Source organism: Sturnus vulgaris, chromosome 1 (genome assembly GCF_052056855.1).
Source record: "Sturnus vulgaris isolate bStuVul1 chromosome 1, bStuVul1.hap1, whole genome shotgun sequence".
In the NCBI taxonomy this organism is placed as follows: Eukaryota; Metazoa; Chordata; class Aves; order Passeriformes; family Sturnidae; genus Sturnus; species Sturnus vulgaris.
Window position 1 is genome coordinate 45,688,883 of NC_142243.1, and position 20,710 is coordinate 45,709,592.

Genomic DNA, 20,710 nt, shown 5'->3' on the forward strand with positions numbered 1-20,710 from the left:
AGATGCCAGCAGCAGGAGATTACTTTTATTTGCCTTGTACAACTATAGACAGCATAACTGATTAGACACATCCATTCCCTTCCACTTGCACTGCAAGACTTGGCCCACAGTTTGCACTTTCCCATGTAAAAAATACACAGTACATTTCTTTCTATTAAACTTCTGCTTTTCATATTGCAAGCATACTTTCTTTGTAGTTATTATTAGAAAAGAAACAGAGAATATCAATGACATAGATTTGAACTCCATTTTCATCGAACAAAAGAGCAGACAATCCAAAAAAGTATTTGAATTTGAAGCAAACACGGTCATTTACCTTAACTAAGACTTTTTGGCATAATGAGAAGCCCTCCTGAGACATGGGTTCTAAATAGCAAGGGGAAAAAAATCAGCCCCATTCAACCACATTTTAAAAAACTGTTAAACAAAATCTTCACATTAATTTTTGGAAGCTCACTTTCTCCATTTCAGGAAGAGTGAAAATGCTGAACCAAAAATAACTCTTTACTTCCCTGCAACACATTATAACTTAGTCTCTTTAAGAAGCAAAAATTCAGATACTGTCTGTGGGTGGACACTAAATAATTTCGAGCTCTCGCTACTGTTTTTTTTCTATGAATTAAGAAACTGAGGATATTATTTTTACTGCAATTTCTGAGCATTCCAATCCTCTGAAAGAGGGTGAACAGTCAGAAAGGTTGATCTTTTAATGGAACAGGACCTGAAACAATAGGCACAAACTGAAGCATGGGTGGTCCCTCCTAAACATCGGGTGCAACTTTTTAATTGTGAGGGTGACTGAGCGCTGGCATAGGTTGCCCAGAGAGCTTGTAAGGTCTCCATCCTTAGATATAGTGAAACACCGTCTGGACATGGTCCTCGGTAATGGACTGCAGGGGGCCTGCTTAAGAAGACAAGATGACCTCCAGAGCTCACTTCCATTCTCAATCAGGCTGTGAAACACTTCCAGCAACACCTCCCTTTGATGCAGCATTGTGTGGTGTGCTAACGTGGTGAGCAGCTAAGCACCCACCAGCTGAGTACATAGTCTGCCTCACAATCCCCACAGGATGGAGAACTCAGAAGCTCAAGAGCAAGAAAAACTTCTTGCTGAGACAGTTTAATAAGTGAAGCAAAGTTTTTCATGCAAGCAAAGCAAAATAAGTAATTTATTCACTTTTTCTATCAACAGGTACATGTTCAGCCACTTACTGGAAAGTGAAACCTTGGCACACAGAACTGTCACTTGTGAAGACAAACACCATAACCATGAATATCCCAGATTCTTCCTCCTTTCCCTGACCTTCTATTGTTGAATGTAACAACATATGGTATAGAACACCCCTTTGGTCAGTTTACATCAGCTACCAGAGCTGTGTACCTTCCCAGCCTCTTGTGCAGATAATGGACAGAGTGAAGAGGGGGGAAAAAAAAAATAAAGGCTGGGGAGGTTGGCAGGGGTATGAGGGAAAAAGAAAAAAGCCTGGTGGATGTTGGGCAAGCACTGCTCGGAAATAGCCAAAACATTGTTATCAACACTGATTTAGTCCCAAACCCAAAGCACAGCACCAGGTAGGCTGGTGAAGAATATTATCAGCGTCCCAGACAAACCCAGCATACATTTTCACACTGCAAAACACTGGACTTGTTTTATGAACAGAAACAGCCTGCTCTACATTTTCACAAGCCACTGCAACATGTGCCCTTCGGAGCAAACACTGCCACGTGTTCCTGTTGCACAATCTTGGTATTGTTACCCAGCACTGGAGACTGAGCCCTTGCTGCGCATGGGACAAGACCCACGACACCCCATGAACCAAGCAGGGTGCTAATTCATCTCTTCAGGCTTTTAATTGCCCCTGCTGGCCTGACAGCTTTACCTGGCATCAGAACTATCTCATGAAATAGCTGTACCTATACTAAAATAATTTAAGTAGAAGATAAAAGTATCCTCACACAGAGAAAAAAATTTTAAAGACTTGGGACCTAATTAGCAAGATCAGTCTTTACTGAATCGTGAAGAATTGTTTCAAGAGTAGAGCTGATTTGTTTTCCTGACAACAACTAAGTGCTTAGCAGGTTAGAATTGCTCAACAGGAAGACACCCTGTTACACTGTATGTAAACAGCAGGCATACAAATACCAAGTCAAAAAGCATTTTTGTCTTTCCAACATTACTTTCTACTCTTAACAGACCAAAAGCAAAGTTCCCTTTTTAAAGCCACCATTCCAGATTATAATTCAAATTTTTCCTTTCCTCTCACATTACACAGAACAAAATCAAACCTGGACTTTGAAACCTGCTATCATCAAAACAGAAACTCTGACAGGTGACCTCAAATAACAGGTCTAGAGGGCTGTATTACTCAGAAGTTCACATAGGCTTGAGGTGGTGTTATCTGAGGACTTACACTGCATTGGAAGTGCTGCCATTTTAGCTTCAGAAACATAGGACAAAATACGTAGAGGAAAAAAAAACCAGAAACTGGGAAATGTAGAAAGATTAGGAGAAGCTAAACCTAGTGAGCTACTCCATTCCAAATTCAGTTCACATTGTTCAGATTTATGGTTTATATTTCTTTGAGTATATTCATTTCTGAGCTCTAATGCCAAAGGAGACAATACCAAAGTGTAGGCAGCACCATCCCAGAGAAGAGGAACATGGAGCTGCAGCATTCTTACTGAACAGCAGATAGACACTGTACCTGGCAACTACACTCAGCTGCTGAAAAGGCAGACACCCATCTCTGTAAGCAAAATACTTTACAAGTAAGAGCATTTCCTCATTATAATGTTTATGCTTCCAGAATATAATAGTAATTCAGTAAGCTGAGACAGAAGTGTCTGTGCACATACTGAAGTGCTTGCTTCAGTCCACTCACCCTTGTGCTCTCTAGTACAGCAAAAATCTCAGTTGTATCAGTTTTTACAGAACATGATCACAGCCCCTTCTTAAACTTAACAGTGCCTAACAACACAAAATTCAAAAGATAAACCCAAGAATCTGATGCACTTTGCACAAGTCTTTATAACTTTGACACGTACCTATCAACGTGGCATGTTACCAGTACACAGGAAAAACTCAGTCTGCTTAATGGGATGAACAGGAGGTTTTGTCATGACAAAGGTCAAAGAGATATAAAGCTAAATTATTCATGCCATGATACATACACCAATAAAACCTTAATTTTACACTACCAGTCAGAAATAATTTGTCCCTGTATTACAGAAAACACATGTATCCCAGACAAACCATTTTTAGATAATTTGGACAGAATTTTAGAAATATCAAATAAATTATTTTATCTTATTTCTTGCCCTTAAAGACAGTTGTCTTAGTTACCATTATATTCAAATATTCAAAATTCAGTTTTAATAGGAAATCTGCAAACTACTAAAGGCAGATTTTCAATACACAACAACATCATAACATCATAACTTTAAAGTCTCATGAGCTGTGCCTTAAATGCATCCATTTCTGAAGGAGTCAAAATAACAGTGTGAAAGAAGTGTGTTGACAGTACATATGGCCCAACATACCAAGCCACCTGGTAAGAAGCTTATTTCTGGTGGCACTTTTCCTAATGCTGCTCCTCAGTCCCACTAAATAAAAACAGACGTGGACAGAGGCAGCTTGTCCCTGTCCTCCACCTTCCTCAATCACATTTTCCACTCTGGATGGATGATATGAATGCACAGTCTTGCTCAGTCACCTTGCACCCACCTAGCACATGTCATTGAACAATACACAAATAAATTGGTCTGCCTCATGATGTGACTTGGGCAGGAAGCAACAGAACTCTGGGAGAGAACAGAACTAGTTTTCCATGCCAAAAAGGGTAGGCCACATCAAAGGATATTATTTCACTGTGTGTGCTCCACTGTCATTTATTACACATGATCGATTGCTCCATCCACACTTTATCCTTTATGTGAGATGTTTATAATGCAACATATCACACCCCTGAGCAATGTTAATAATGAACCATTTTAAAAGTTTTTCCTCTACTGTGGTTCACCGTTCTCTTGCTCAAAACCATGTATGGGTGAGATTCAAAATGCAAGGTCACTGCCTCAGAATAGGAGAAACAATATTGGCTCCTAGCTCATTTATTAAGTTGGAGTTTAGTGACAGTTGTACTTGCAGATAAAGAGCTCTTCTAAAGCACAGGTGCTACTTGAAATAATACAAGCTTTCTGGTGTACTTTATTGATCACACCAGTGTGTGACCAGCCCAGAAAGCCAACCATACTCTGGGCTGCATCAGGCGTGGCCAACGGGCTGAGGGAAGTGATTTTCCTCCTCAACTGTTCTCTGATGAGCACCCAGCTCTGGAGTCCTCAGGACAAGATAGACATGGACCTGCTCAAGCAGGTCCAGAGGAGGGCCATAAAAATATTCCCTTCTCCTATAAGGGAAGGCTGAGAGCATTGGGGTTGTTCAGCATGGAGAAGGTAATGCTCTGGGGAGACCTTATTGCAGCCTTTCAGTACTTCAGTACTTAAATGGGATTTTTAAGGAAGAGGGAGACAGACTTTTTAGCAGGGTCTGTTGTGACAGGATAAAGGGTAATGGTTTTAAACCAAAGGAGAGCAGATTTAGACTACATATAAGGAAGACATTTTTAGTAGTGAGGGTGGTCAGACACAGGAGCAGATTGCCCACAGCCAAATGTATGGACAAGGGGAAGCCAGAAGGAAATTCCCCTCATCATTGTATATACAGCAGTCAGGCATAAAAATCTTACCTCTTCTCTTATGTGTTCTACTTGCTCCTCCAGGAAATCATTTCTTTCTGTCAGTGATTTATTCTTCTTTAACAGCGACTGGCCAATCCGAGCAGCTAATTCTAAGTCCCGTTCTTTCTGTGAAGCATTAAGAATAGAAAGCCAATTCCAATTTAGGTTTTTTTGATCACCAAAGGATCAGAGAGAAGGTAAAATTGCCTCGAAAGGGAAAGAACAAGCAACAATAAAAAGATTTTTCCTTCTGTGAGGGTCTATTTGCTACAGGGATTTTGCTGATTCTCTGTTTCTACTCTTGCGTATCTTACAACAGCATTATTCAGGAAAAGACTGACCCTCTCTCAAAGTATTCTTCAGTTTCTACTTGCTCCACCTACAAATAAAAGGCAATAAGCTATACAGGAGTAGAAACCAGTTACACACAATAAATGTTCAGCTCCTCTTTTTGTGTATGCTAACCATTAGTGCTTTTGTATAAAAACAAATCCTAACTCTATCATTTTTGTAGATGCCCCAAACTACATTAAGTGGTTATTCTCGTGGTCTCTTCCTCCTCCTCCTCTATGAGCACAGTACTGGAAATCACCTGTCCTGACAGGTCACCAATAAAAAATAGATGCTTATCCTGTTTATGACATGTACATATACATGTCTCAGCCTTGCAGAAGCTGGTACATGGGATTGTAATCTGCCTGGGAGAGGATGATAATCTGCATAAAATTTTGTGCTGTTCATTAAGCAATTCTATCATTTTCTTATTTAACTACTAGATTTTTAAAATAGTGGTAAAATTGTGCTGTGGTTAACTCCCTAACATACTCTTAGTTCAATATCATTTGAGGACAAATTCTCTACCTGTCACTGAAAATACTGCTTAGAGCTTACTTACTGCCCCTGACTACCACACAGATTTTATAACTAAATGCTACCTTATGTCATGCATATGTTAATGACAAAGCCTATAAAACCTGCAGCTACTGTTCACATGGATTCGATGTCAATGAAATTTCAATGAAGAGGCTTTCAAAATGGGGGAAAAAAAAGTCATATAATAACCAGTAAATAAAGAGAGGTTACTGATCAATGCAGTATCTGCAAACAGCATTTTCCAAATGGTTTCTGAAGGTCAGACTTATATTTGCATTGAAAGCTACTGGCATTATCTAGCCATAAAATCTTCACGTAATCTTACGTACAATCTTTCAGGTGCCACAGTTATCCAAAATACATTTGGATATATTTTAAGCCAACTTATTGTTCACTGATTTGGTTAACTTCATAAATACTAGCTGGTAAAAATACATTGCTGCAGTTTTGACTCTACAGAGGAGGAGCTACCTAGCAACAATGTTTTTTAACGTCCAGTTTGAGGAATGTCAGTGCATGTCCAGGCTCTTCAAATAACCTGCCCAGCCTTCCTACACAATTTTTAGCAATTCAGCTCTAAATCTCAGTTTGGGGACATGCCTCTTACACAATGCTAAGGAACCGATTTATTACAGCAATGTGTAAAAAAATAATACTGAGAAGCAAGACACATTTACACAATTATTAGAAAACAGTGAGAAAGCAGATTCATAAAGAAATCTGCTCTAATTCTTACCAAATACCCAGGCAGTCCTGGTGCTACTCCCTTTCATTAGTTTCAGGGCTATAGGCACAGATTTCTGAAATAACCGCATACATGGTGCTTCAAGATCTTCTCTTTCCTATCTTCCCAAATGCTGCACCTTTCACTCTATCAACGATGTAATGCAAGCACCTGAAGCTTGCATGGACAGATAAGGGGTAGCTTTTGTTTTTTCCTTCACTCGTATGTGTGAAAACAACAGGAGTTAAATTCTGCAAATGGACCCAATCTCTTATGATAACCATCACACAGAGAAGAGAGAAAGGTGCTGTAAGTGCACCTGTCCTTAGGAACAGAGTGATTTCATTGGGAAATCATGGTCAAATAAAACAAAAAGGCTCACTAGAATTCTGCGTTTTAATAAAGTTTGACTTGTTATACACTCCCTTATTTTTTCCTTCCAAACATTCAGATACAAAAGTACACAAGAAGCTTTAAAACACTGGCTCAGCAAGCTCTTCAAGCATTGCTCCCATGAGTGTGATGCCTGGATCTGAGGGGAGGAAACAGCTTGGCAGAATGATTACTAGAAGGAGCTGCAGACCAAATGCAGTAAATCTCAGCCAAACGAGGCATAGGGAGCAGGGCACAAACAAGTTAACTGACTGTAACTACAAAGTGATTAATTATTCCAGAAGACTTTTGGGTATCACATCAGTTTTACCAGGCAATTTGTACAAAGGTGTTTGAATGGGTTTGGCTCACAGCACAAAATATAAGACTGTACTGCATTGAGGGGTATCCGGAACAGGTGGGAGACATGGGCATTCATTCCCATCTTGTTTCCTTGCAGAATTAGAGGAATAACAGACCACCCAATTGGCTGGAAAGACGCCATTTTCGACATTGCTATTGCAATAAGCAAGCCATTGAGTATAAAGGACTAAATTGCAGTCAGCCATGAACTAATACAATTGTAAGAGTTTTCACCTAAAGAATTAACCATCTGCATTTTTGGGAAAATCATTGCTCAAGTTTACTGCAGAAAAACAGCTAATTTTAGTCAAACAATTTATGATGATATTTATAAGCATAGTAACGTGATAGTTGTTTTTTGATATTTCTTGAGTGTAAAGGATTACAGGAATAACAATTTTCATAATAATGGTATTAAAAAACCCACAAACAACCACCAAATCAACCAAACATAAGGAAAAGAAGGAAAGAAAACAAACGGAGGACTAGATATTTTCTAATTTTGTGTCTATGTACTTCTCTGGAAAGAAATTATCTAAGAAAATTATTAGGCACAAGTCCACCAATAATGGATACTCTTAATTTTACATGTACTGTAAAAATATGTCATTTTAGGATGATTCCTCTTCCTCCTTCATTAGGGCAAAGATTTGGCCAAGAACAAGTTACATGGCCTCAACTGAAAAATAACCAGACTTAAGGAATCCATTTGACTGAGGTAAGCAAATTACCTTCATTTAGAAAGAATATTTACCTTACCAATGAGATAAAGTGTACATATACTTAGAGCCCTTGTTCCTCCACAATGGAGGACAATCTACCAACAATGTTTAGTAGTGGTACCACATAATTTCAGTACTACTTTGTCACATTGTGTACGGGTCCTTAAGCAGATGGAATACTTGCCTCTTCAAGAAGACGTGTTACAGCATCTATGTCATTGTATGTTTTAGTCATCTGGCCCACTCTTTCAGCACATAAAACTGCAAAGAAATAAAGCAAAACATTAATCAGATAGGCAGTACTATTGGGGGAGGATCACTGAATATTCTGAGCTGGAAGACAAGACTGAAGTTCAACTCCCATCCTTTGCAAGAAATATCTAAGTTGAGATGTGCATACATTTTCATCTAAAAAACTGCTTATGTCAATCTTTGGATGAGCACATCAAGAGCAAAAAACATAAACCAAACAAAACAACAAACAAACAAAACTCAACCCTCTCTCTCCCCAAACCCGCCCTCAAAAAATCCAAGATTCATGTGATACTGGTAATACAAATGCTCCTCTTGTACTAAGCACTTGCTTGTGTCAGTGGCAGAACAAACTTAAAATGTTAAAACTTTCTTCTCTGAAGAACAATATCTTGATTTTATTAAAAAAAATAATCAGGAAGTCAAAACAGATGTTCATAGTTACATAATTAGTATTCCATCTTGCCACCTACTTGTATGACATGCAGTACCATTACTCCATGAATAAGCAACTCCAGTACTGTTAGGGGCACTGTTCATGAGAAAGAGACTATGTCATATTAAGTTGATAAGAACTGGGTTTTACAGTACAAGACAGCAAAGTATACATACAAAATAAGAAATGGTTTTTTTAATACCCAGCCACACCTCAGTGACCACAGTATCACTCATAATAAATACTTACTCAGACTAGTTGAGATTGTTAATCACTAAGGAGGAACCAGAAGTTTTGTCAGAATTAACAAAGTATGCAGAAGTTCAGTCTTCCACCATAGGCGATCCTTTACGAAGCTACATTGACTTACTAATAAGTCAACGAGTTTTCAAAAAATTCATTAACAGCACTTTCTGCTCTACCCTTCTATTCTTTTTTTTATCAACTACACTTTTCCCTCTAACACTGTAATTCTGGAAAAAAGGACTGTTAATGAAATTCAGTGGATCACATGGACTACAAGTTATTAGGCCGCTGTACCCTGAACTGTTATTCAGGGGATTTATCCTTGGCAATGTCACTTAAGGCTCCGTCTGGGAGATAAGCTAATGTTGTTCTAGTGCACACTAAGGCAGGGGAAGAGACAGATCAGGGCTAATAGGATTTATATAGTGAAGAGAGGGAAAAAAAAGCAGAACTGCACAGTAATATTGGTAGGAGACAGTTTGTCACACTAAGGAAACAATACTAGCTAATTCATAAATATATAATCTGCGTATATATAAATATTCAGCTGATCGCCACTAAGACACGATGATAATACATCAAATACAATAGTACTTAGATGTCTGTTGAAATGTTGGAGAATATTTTTCCCTACCTAAACATCAGAAAATTGCTTAAATTATGGCAAGAAATCAATTTCATTTATTTTCCCATTTCTCAAAATTCTGCTTCTGTAGATGACATCCTAAAAACATTTATAATATTTATTGACATCAGTAGTGCCAGTGAACTCCAAAGAATGCTGTACAAAAGTATTCAAAATATAACTGCAATTATCCAAATAGTAAGTCTGAAAGAGGTAACAGTAAAAAGTTTATGCTTCAAGTAATAACCTGACAAAATGACATATCAATAGAAAAAATAACTCTACCACTGCAGAAGTAAAAATACAGTACATCTGTAAACTACAAGCTGTATTACCCAAAAGCAGACTAATAAGGATTTGACAGAAAAAAAATGCAGTAACTTGCAGAGCATTTGCTATAATTTAAAAAAGGAGTTTAACAGAAATTTTCAATAAAAACGTCACATTAAGACAGAAGGTGTAATGTTCAGAAGACTATTCATACACACACACACAAACTGACATCACCATAAACTCAATTTAGTTTTAAATATAGTAAGTTAATAAGTCATGCCATAAAACATCTATCAGAAACCCTGACGCCAGTAGGTTTCCAATACAACTGCACACTAAATAGTTCCCTTGGTTACAACATTCCATCACTACTATAAAATAATATTTGACATTGTCATTAGGAAGCTCGTTTCAACTCTGCACCTAGCACTAGCCATCACCAATGAGCAGGACTACGGCAATCTCACACCATCCTAATTCAGGTAAATATATAACCTTCCTAACAGCCAGGCTGATAAAAGGATAGTGTTCCCACAGACAGAATGAAGTCACTCAGCTGGGAGACTGATAAAAGTTGATTTGTGTGGATACTCCCTTGGTTATTTCTTCAGAACTTGCCATTTAAACCTTAACCTGACAAGGCAATACCACAGCATTATAACAACAGACATTACCAACAGCAAAGTAGAATCTGGTCACTGATAGCTTTTATATCTAGAAATTTCCACCAAAGATCTGTTGGTGATTGTCAAAACAGAGATCTTCATACACTTCTCTGCCAAGTGTAAAAGGATTTCAATGCAGAAGTGTCCTTTTATGCATTCTCTTCATCCAAGTGGAAATAAATTTCAGTAGACTGCATATAATAAAATCCATCAGTCAACTACTGTCCATATTACTACTACTATTACATACAATACTGTGGAAACACAGAGCTACTAACTAAAATGAAAGATTTCCTTTCGGAAGGAGGGCAAACTTGCAAAGAGATGTTGCTTTCAATTACTCAGAAATCAAGGCTTGCAGGGAAGAGAAGGTAAAAAGTAAGAGGAGAATGGAATTCAGAAGCATAATTAAAAAAAAAAAATCCTAAAAAGTATCTAAATATCTAGTTATTCAGCCTCCACAGACTACGAGGTAACACTTGGCCAATTCCCAATACAGCAGGTTTTTTTTCTTTAGTGATCAAAAAATCTACCAGTGAAAAAGAGAGACTATTTTGAAAAACCATTTAGAGGTGTGATCAGTGAAAAAATACCACACACCACATATGTAACAGACCCTGCATAGTAGGTTTCTAGCCTGCTGGAGTTTCTGATGAGCGTGAGAGCCTGGTAATGTTGCTGTAAAGATAAAACAAGAGCAAATGAAGGACAGTGCCTTCTAATGCAAAACCTACAGTGCCAAATTACTGACCTCTTTTTGCTCACTCACACATCAGTAGTTTTTTGCTTGAGGGTGACAGGAAGCACTGTGTCTAAATGCATGGATGCATGCAAACAGCCAAATCAAATATACTTTGCACTTCTCAGCTTATGGAGAAGGTTGATAGACAATAGAGAAAGAAAGAATAATTTAGAAAAACTCACATATTTTTTAAGTGCTTTGAAGCTAATGTCACATATCCAAAACAGGAAACAGAGAACAGAAAAAGCTCCCTTCACATTATTTTCATGACAGCACTAAATACGTGGTACTAGGGACACATTTGCAGTTCAAAGTATTTGGGGTTTTTATTTAAAGCCAAACATGTAAATGGACAAACACTACACAAATCAAACATTTCCTCTGCCTTAAAGTACCTAGCACTATCTTTATACCATCATAAAGCCTGCAAATTTACTGGTAACCACATTCCTGTGTTTCCCAAAGTACAGCTGAAAAGATTACCCTGCATTTGTTTCTTGTCATCTAACTAATGGAGCACTGATTCCCAAGCTGAAGATGTACCAGGACATGGAGGAACACATGCACTTTCCTGGATTGCTCCCTGAAAGTCACCTATTCATCAAGTATGCTACTTAGAGTAAAGGATGTTTGCAGGAACAGGAGACAAGCATAGAAGAGAAGGGGGACAGAAGTATCACTACTGGCAGCTTCTTCAATGAGCCACCAAACAAAGGATTCAAATAAAAGGAAGGAAAAAAATAGATCACTAGTGCCAGCAGTCACAGGTATCCTCAGTTCCTGTTCCCTGCATCCCTCAACATATATTCCCTCTTCATTTTTGAGACCTATCAACCAAGGATAAGCTAATGAAATAGAAGAGAGCTGCAGCTGCTGAACAGGAAAGCCCAGCTCCCACTGCCCCTCTTCACATCTGGGAAACATAAGAGGGCTAACATGACACCATAAAGTTTCACTTTTGAGGCAGATAATATTGACCTGTATCATTACAGAGTTAACAGGGAAGTCCCTAGTGCATGAGGATTTCCCTACTACCAAAATTTACTTAATCAGAAACTCCATCACGGGAAATGAATACTGTCCATAGAGCACAGATCTCTTGCCATTTAAATACCCATGCTTCTTATTGGCAAGGTGGTGGGAGGGGCCAATGCTTTATTTCATAACATAGCCTTTAACTATGGCAAGGCCTGCTATATTCTGGCTCAGTCATGACAAGCCTTGCCTCACAAATAGCTTCTGTCTTGTTCCCCTCTGCTCACAGCTCTGAACAAACACCAAAGATACAATGGCAAGGGCATCGCATCCTGAAGGTTGCACACGAAGCCACACAGAACACACATGGCAAATCTGACTGAGCAGCCGTGCTCCCTTCTGCCACTTGGGAAATGTTAGCCATTGAAGACTCTGGCAGACTTGGACTCCTCAGCTCTCAATGGATTAACACCTCAAACACTATTATTTATACTCCAAGGATAAAGCACCCACTAAAAATCACAGCTTTAGTTCCAGAGCCACTGATAGCTATGCTCTGGCACAGGTTACTGTGCTCACTACATCAACTTGAACCAAGCACATGCGGAATTCTGAAACTGTGCCATATTAGGTATATCACCTGTCAAATAAACTCAGGAAAATTACACGTCAAATGTGCTGTCAGCTGTTACTGATTTTCCAGAGTTAAAGATAAACATGGTAGCTTCTCCAGTGCAGAGGTGTTTTTGCCAGCCCTGGCTAAACTGGGACAGAGGCTTCAGATCTGCCATTGCCTGCCACGTTTGAGACAGCCCTAAGAGAATACACCCATCTAAAGAGCCTAAAAATTATAATATATACTGTCACCAGAGCTTGAAGAATGTGTTTCTGAGTCACAACTTGCTAGAAATCCAAATCCTAACAAAACAACCCAGCAGATCCCCCAGCACTCCCAAAGCAGAGAGTAGGGCAGTCGCTCCAGAAGGCAGACAGGGAGGTCAGCAGTGGCATGACCCTGGTTAGAGGGATAAGGAGTGGTCACAGCACATCTACTGCTTCACATCTGTCAGGTCATACTGTGGGCTCTGTGCAGGAGTCTGGAAGTCTGGAATAATGTTGTGAGAGATACATAGTCAGGAAGTTCAACAGACAATCCAATAGATTCGGTTTTTGTCTTCTTCAAACGCTATAGCATGGCTTATTGTAATTTCAATGGCACAGTTTGCAAAATAATCTTTTCATATTAAGCTGCAGGTACTGATTCTTCTGGAAGAAGAGATTTTATCTTGCTGTTTAAGGCTATGGTTCAAGGAGTGTTTGTTTACTGCCATCTCATAGGGTATTCAAATAGCCTAGCAAGTCCAATATTAAAGCCTCACGTAGGAACCTCTGTTATTACTTAAACTCAGGTTCATTAAAGAAAACCCCAAAAAACAACAAACCACTGCTTTTACTTCTTTTCTAAAGCCTCTGCCTGAAACCTCAGGCAGGGAGTAATTTCAAAGTACTTCCTCTAAGTAGGACATGAGCTGCATCAAATTTTCGAGTGATGAATGAAAAATCAAGTTAAAAGAAATTTCAAAAAGAGCATTAGGCACTTGTTCTTTCTATTAGCATAACCAGATCAAAAGTGGTAACTTGGCAAATACAGACACAAAGTGAAACTAAGAAAATAAGAAAGTCTCTGGAGAGAACACCTTAATTCTCTTAATTGCCTTAATGCATACATCATTTACAGACACAGCTCAGGATAGCTCTTCTCTTGAAAAGTAGAACTTTTTGCTTTGCAGGATTATTTACTACTGCCACTGAGTGACTGTCTTGACATTCTCTTCCATTAATTTCTTGTCAAGCAATGTCTAGACTGCAGTCAATGTAACTAATAAATGGGTGGAAGATTTAAACCAGGATCTGAACCGTACATCTTTTAAAATCCTAAAATGAAGTTACAAGCCTGTAAGCCATACGTTGTCAGCTGTCTCCTTTCTTAAATATGTGATCTTTTCCTATTCCCACTCTTTGGGAGGGAATGGTTGTGCCAAAGCTTTCAAGAATGTGACTCCTCTCCATCTTTTTTGCTCTAGCATTCACAGATTCCAGAGCCCTGAATGGACTCCATCCTATTGTATTTTACACTTTCTGAAAGTCAAACCCCAAGACTTATTTTTTTTTAAATTCAACTTGAAACGGATTCTTTGCCTGCATTTACTAAGTACTTTAGATAAACAGGTGTTGGGGGTTGAATGCTTCGCTTTTCTTTCTGTGGAATTTCTCCCATTGTTATGCTAATTAATTGTGGCTACACCTTAAAACGACAGATAATGTTCTCTCGTAGGGGGGTGGCTGGAGGGGGAGGGGGGGGGAACCGGAAAAGGAAAGGTGGGATAGGGGGGTCTGGAGTGGGGGACGCTCTCTCGCTTGGCTCCTGGAGTGGGAAGACAACCTGGGCTCTGCTCTGGCATCTTCCCCTGTCATCCCAGCGCTGAGATCCACGCTCCCTGCCTTTGGACATCGCTCCGCGGCTCTCCCAGCTCACCCTACTACCTCCGGACACTCTGCTGAGCACCACGACCGACACCGTGAGGGGGGAGTAACTTTCCCCATCCTCTCTCTCCCCTGGGCCGCGGCCGCCATCACCCAGCCCTCTTCAACTGCGCGGGACCTGCCCTGCCCCCACAGCACCGGTAACAGCACAGGGAGACGGCCTGCGGCCAGAAGGGACTGGAGTGGAGCTAGACTGTTTCTGTTGCCAATTTTTATAGCTGTTGTTGTTTTTTTCTGCTTTGTTAAATACCAGTAAAGAACTGTTATTCTCATCCCCATATCTCCTGCCTGAAGGTGTCTGAATTGGACCTAAAATAATTAAAAGGGAGGGGGATTGCACTCTGCATCGCAGAAAAAGGGGCTCCTGCCTTTCCTTAGACCATACCTGTCTTTCAAACCGAGACAACAGGACTTTTAAACTTGTACATTAGTAAATGGAAATAGCTGCCATCATGTGTCCTATGTAGGTCTTTTCCTGTCCCAGCTGCAAAAGCAAAAATCAAAACATAGTTCCTTTCAGGATCAGCTGACCCAACAAGCCACTGATCAAAGGAAGCTGTCAGGTTGTCCTTTTACAGCTCAAGTTCCTTTATGAAGAAAATCTGAGTAGACACTGTCAACAGATATCCCTGAGCAAAGTTTCACTGCAGTCAGCCCCAAGGCCAACTTATCAAATGAAAAGTAAATATACTGCTGTCAGGCAACTTTACAATTTCAACACAATGCAGTGACTCTAGGACTGTTCTGCCCAGACCCTTATGAAGGTGCCTTCCACTCTCATCGAGAGAGCTGACTGTAATGCTGCCAGGTGTAACATTAGTTCTGTGACAGGCTCCAGAAACAGGACTAAGGGGAGTTACAGCATCTAAATATCAGGACACTACATCAAAATGACTATGGAAATAATAGTCAAGAAGTGAGTACACATCCTGCACAAGGAACAGGACAAACAGTTAAGGAGTCTCAATGATACAATTTTTATCTTCTTCTTTTCAATAACTATAAATGGTTGAAGTGAAGCATATCCTCTGATTTCCCATTTCTGGTACCAGATTTACAGTCACATATAGCTAAAATGTTTCTTTTGTTCAGGATGAAAAGGCTACATGCTGGTATTTCCATCTGTTTTACTTACAGAATGGATTGACTCACCCATTCTCCTAGAGAAATACTACCCTTTGCAAGCACTCCCACGTGCAAAGATACACAAAACCTGTATGTGGTACTTCTATGTATCTGTATCTCTGCTAAACTGAGTGTGTAGGTGACATGAACACATAGGTGGAGAAGAAAAGGCATCTTTAGAAGACATTTCAAACACATAATGAGCTTTTGAGAGGGAGGCACTGTAGAAAGACTGGGCTAAATTTATCCCAAATAGCACTCAACATTTTCTTTTCTCCCCTCTCAAAATCAATAAGAACAGCTTCAGATTGTTAGATCTGGATGAAAGCTAAAGTCAGCAGAAAGAATAAGAACATCATGATGTATGCTTCAGCAATAATAATTTAATTGTGAAAAATGTAGGAATAAAATATAAAAAAATGTCAGCTGGCCTCTCTTGATAAGCTTCTCCATCCTAATCCCCAGTTTTAAATTTTCTTTTTACCAATATTTTCTTCAGCACCTTTCTTTTTTGCACAGACACACAAATTTGAAAACCAGATGGGATATTTGATTGTGAGGGAGTTTTTACAGGAAAATCTTATTCAATGGCATTCAAAGAGCCTAGTTCATTCACCAAGAACTCTGGACAAAGGAACTGTTAACTATGAGGTGATCAAGGATGTAAATTCACAGCACATCACATTTTCTGTGCTAACAATCCTTCAAAGCATCCTTACATCAGCTTTACATTTGAAAGTAACAATTCTCTGCCATAAAACTACTGCTTCAGAGCAAAATTTACAGCACATGAAATTAACAGGAATGGAGCATTCAGCTTTTGCTACCTGAAACAGGTTACCAGATTGGCTAGAACCAGCCCTAGAATAGGTACCCACTCTATACAGCAGGTGCACAGGAGGATTTTCAATGCGTGTACATTCCCATTTCCATCTGAACAGGCCAGTTGCCCATTATTTCCAGAAAGTATGACAACATTTTTGGGTTGGTTTCTATATTGAAAATTTAAATCATAAGATCCCACACTTGGATTATTTCTGTCTATGTGCTTTCAAATTCATGGATAAGCACAAAATTGCTGCTCTGTTCTAGAAGCACCTGCTGGGAATGACAACCTAAAATATACAGTTTCATAAGACACACACATTGTGTGCATATAAAAAATGCACTACAATTCCAGAGAGAGAAAATTTCCCAGTTTCTGTTTCATTATGAAACAGGTATTACACAGCCTACATCTGATGATCATGCCTTTCTTCTTTAAATAAGTATACATCAACTAAGATTTATCTTATTTAGATATTACACGAATACTTCATTCAAATGTACTGGCTACACATGTAAATCACAAAATTTTGTCTATGTAATCCACAAACATCACTCAAATCAGTTTTATGTTGCCATGCTACTACCATGAAAGATTAAAAACAAAAGTTGAAAAGTACCTTCTTCCAAGATATCAAGGCTCTGCCTGTTAAAAGTGCATTCCCTCTCCTTTTCCTTTTCCCAGTCATATTCATAGCTTTCCTCTTCGTTTACTGACATTGCTGCAGTTATCCCAGATAGACACGAAATGATGCTTTAGTCTCACAGGCAATAGGAAGTCATTCCCTTGGAGGCTGTATTTTTGGGGAGAGCAGAGTAAAGTCTCCACAAAGCAGGATACCATTTTTCCTCACTCACATGCTCAGCCAGGGAATTCTGGAGAGACTGAATACTTGTCCTTAGTGCAACAGCTTTGAGTTGCACAGATAGGGTGGAGGAGGGACGAGACCATCTGTCTAATAACTACTAGAAGGTTTATGTTGCTCCTCAGACCAGCTCTGACAGTAGCCAGCTTTTGCTCAAAAGCCCCACGAACATATTTCAGACTAAGTCAGTGGGCTGAAAGACCCTCCTTGACGCTCCTCACATTAACAAGGCTCCGTCTCTTCTGCCCCTGCTCTTAGGAGTGAAGTGGTAGCTCCCCACAAGTGTCTCAACACGGAAGTCTGACCCAGCCTCTGACAGTCACACCTGGGGAAGGGTGTGCACCGGCACAGAGTCATAAATCACCTCTCACCTTGCCCAATGCAGCAAGACCTCACAGGAGTTGTGAACAGTCTGAGCCTGTGCACACACAGCTAATCCCACCCAGCAGAGAGATCTTGATACCCAGGGCTATTGTGCATTACAGTCTGACTGCAGCATCCACCACACACCAGAATCATTAAGTGAAGAATTAGGCTGGGGAAAGGAGATTTTTTACTCCTTCTACAAAGGAGAAATTACACTGGTACAAAGAACTTAAATGACACAACCCATTAGCTCTTCAAATACTGTATTTTCCACAGTTATTTTTCTCTTCTGTTTGCTGTGGGAAAAGAAATACTGCACAAGTCCATATATGGCACTCAAGTGAATTTTCAGGGGTGCATGCACCTCTTCTTTGTTCAACAAAAACAAATCTCCTGTGCTCAGACCTCTTGGTTTCCAACGAGTTGTGTTTACTAATCTTGACCACACATAAGGCAGGCTAACTTTCTTACTTAACTTTTTGTAGCCATAGGTATTTAATGTTTGCTAAGCTGCCTCCCTTACTTGCAGTGGCAAGCAGGTGCCCTTTGCTGCTAAAGCATTCCTATCCACGTCATGGGGCAAAGCATTTGCAGGCAAAGTGGGGGCAACTGCATGGCAAAGGCACCTCATTATCCTCTGAGGGGACATAACTGCTAGGAACAGACAGACAAACATGACATTACAAGCCAGCAGAACATAACAGTTTGGGCCATGTAGGAACAATTTTGCTATTACCATTTCTCTAGTGGTGAGGAAGAACAGGAGTAGTATGAGATGGAAAGCAACTGCTTTTTCACAATAACGATGAGTGATTCTATGTTTTAAACTCCTCATATTTATATGCAAACAATGCAACAATGTTTATACAAATAACTGCCAAAGGATATGAAATACCTGTAAGTGGTTGCTGAAGGAAGAAACACTCATTTCTGAAAAGATTTTGCCACTCAAAGCAACTTGATCTTTGACTGCCAAAATTTACCACAATATTCAGTAACAGCAAAAACTGCAAGACTTGGGGGAAAAATAGGATTGTCTCTTTCTCTCTGTATCATTACATTAAAATACGTAATTTTAGTAATAATGAGGATTACTTCTAGTTTCTGAAGTTTAGAGCTTTTATGTGTTCAGTTCTTCCCTGTAACAGGGAAAATGCTTAAAATCAGACAGTAAGGATCTTGAATACCTATTTGCCATTCAGTGACCATTTATCATATTTCAGTAATAGCTAGAAAATGGAAATTGAGAGAATAACCAAAACAGTAAGTCATATTAAAAGAATGCAAGAAGCAAGTTTTAAAGCCTAGGGACAGAAAAGTCCACCCTTGCCAAACATGCTGTGGTTTTAATAATCCTGACAAGAGGACAACTACAGGTAACCGTCTAGTTTATGAAGGACACACTGAAAGAAAGCATGCTGCCATCCAAAACACACGACAATATAAGGAGAGTAACTGAACATTCCCACAAACTGGCTTCTGAACAGTGACTAATATCAACTCATGCCACACAGGAGGACTCTGCTGAAGTTCAAAATCCAAGAGAAACTGTTGCAATTTCTATTTTGATATCACCATACAAGAAATGCTGGAGCAAATTTATAATGGGTGGAGAAGGAATGTATGCCCCACCCTTACCCTATCAACTCATTTTTCATGTATTCTGTATTACACCCCCTTACCAGTGCAGGAACATTTACTTGCTAAAGATTATGAGCCTAGTTTCCAACAAATACCAAACAATAAGCAGCTATGGATTAAAAAAAAAAAAAGTAAGAAGCTACATTGTATTCCATTCTGAAAATACACAATCTAATCTGGAAAGATTCAAGAGATTTTTAATATTTCCTGTAAACTTCCTTAAAGTCCCTGTATACTCAGGGACTTTAAGAGTATACTAGAATGAATATTCTTTTTTATGAGTTGCCACTGAGAAGTAAATTTCTTGTATTTGCTGCAATTCCCACTCTGAATTAGTGGCTAAAGACCTTTACCTCCTGTCAGGAAGCTTGTTAAGGGGGTTGCAGTGCTCCAAGCGTACTTGCAGTACAAGGGCTGCACTGAGGTACAGAGTATATTCAACAGCTCTGGCATGAAACAGGAAACACACAAAGCAGGAGCTAGTTTGAAGAAGGGTGAGGCTGGACACAATACAAACAAACCCTCATATCCTGACTCATTATCTCCAAGGAACTCCAATGCATTCAAATCATTTTAACTTTTCCTTATCAATAAAAATATCTAACTTCTGCACAATTAACTGTTACTAACAATGCTGCATCTAGAACAAAGATTCTCTGTAAGCCAACAAGTCTAAAAACAGCAGATGAAATGGCAGCACCTGGATTTAAACATGCTGATGAAGAAATGAGGGTGTTTTGGGGTGGGCGATAAATTGGTTATTGAATGTGTGCTTTCTGTTAATATGTACAGTCAAACAAAGTTAGCTTGTTCAAATTTTTACAGGTTTCATGTTTCCCACTCTTTCAAAATCCCACACAAAATATCTTCTGTCACTCAACCAAAAGGATGGCATGTTACTCTTGCAGAAAGGGAAAGAAATTGAATTAATGGGAAAACACTTATCTGGATACCTAGCAGTTGAACAGAATAAAAAAAAATATCTCTATGCTACAATGTGTGTTGCCTTATGTGGCTTATGTGACTTGACAAAGAACAGAGTGTCAAGGCAGGAGTAAAGAGAAAGAAGTGGCATGGCAAAAAACAGGAAAATGGTATCAACAATTATATGAATATAAGCAAGGTTCAGCTATATTTATGAATAGAGATAAAAAACAGGAGCACAACGAGATCAACCTGAATGAGCATTTAACTGCATACCTACAGAGCAAAGACTGTTTCAGAAACTGCATGCTAAAGGCATTCGTAAGATTCTCCCAGACTTCAGTAGCATACCCAGTGCCAGAATCCACTAAGATTCAGAGTAACACCAGGGTTACTCTGTCCACAGGAATGG

The 20,710-nt window shown here is 39.3% G+C and overlaps 1 protein-coding gene across 5 annotated transcripts in view; it reads right to left on the minus strand.

Annotated features, from left to right (window-relative positions):
• TRAK1 (trafficking kinesin protein 1) overlaps positions 1-20,710 on the minus strand; it is an 86,264-nt gene that overhangs the window by 31,447 nt on the left and 34,107 nt on the right. For all 5 annotated transcript variants that reach the window (XM_088165667.1, XM_088165677.1, XM_088165689.1 and 2 more), the window contains 2 exons: positions 7,978-8,054; positions 4,749-4,865 (listed from right to left, as the gene is read on the minus strand). In XM_088165667.1, coding sequence (XP_088021793.1) covers positions 4,749-4,865; positions 7,978-8,028 — 168 coding nt within the window. In that variant the 5' untranslated portion in view covers positions 8,029-8,054. The remainder of the gene's footprint in view (positions 1-4,748; positions 4,866-7,977; positions 8,055-20,710) is intronic.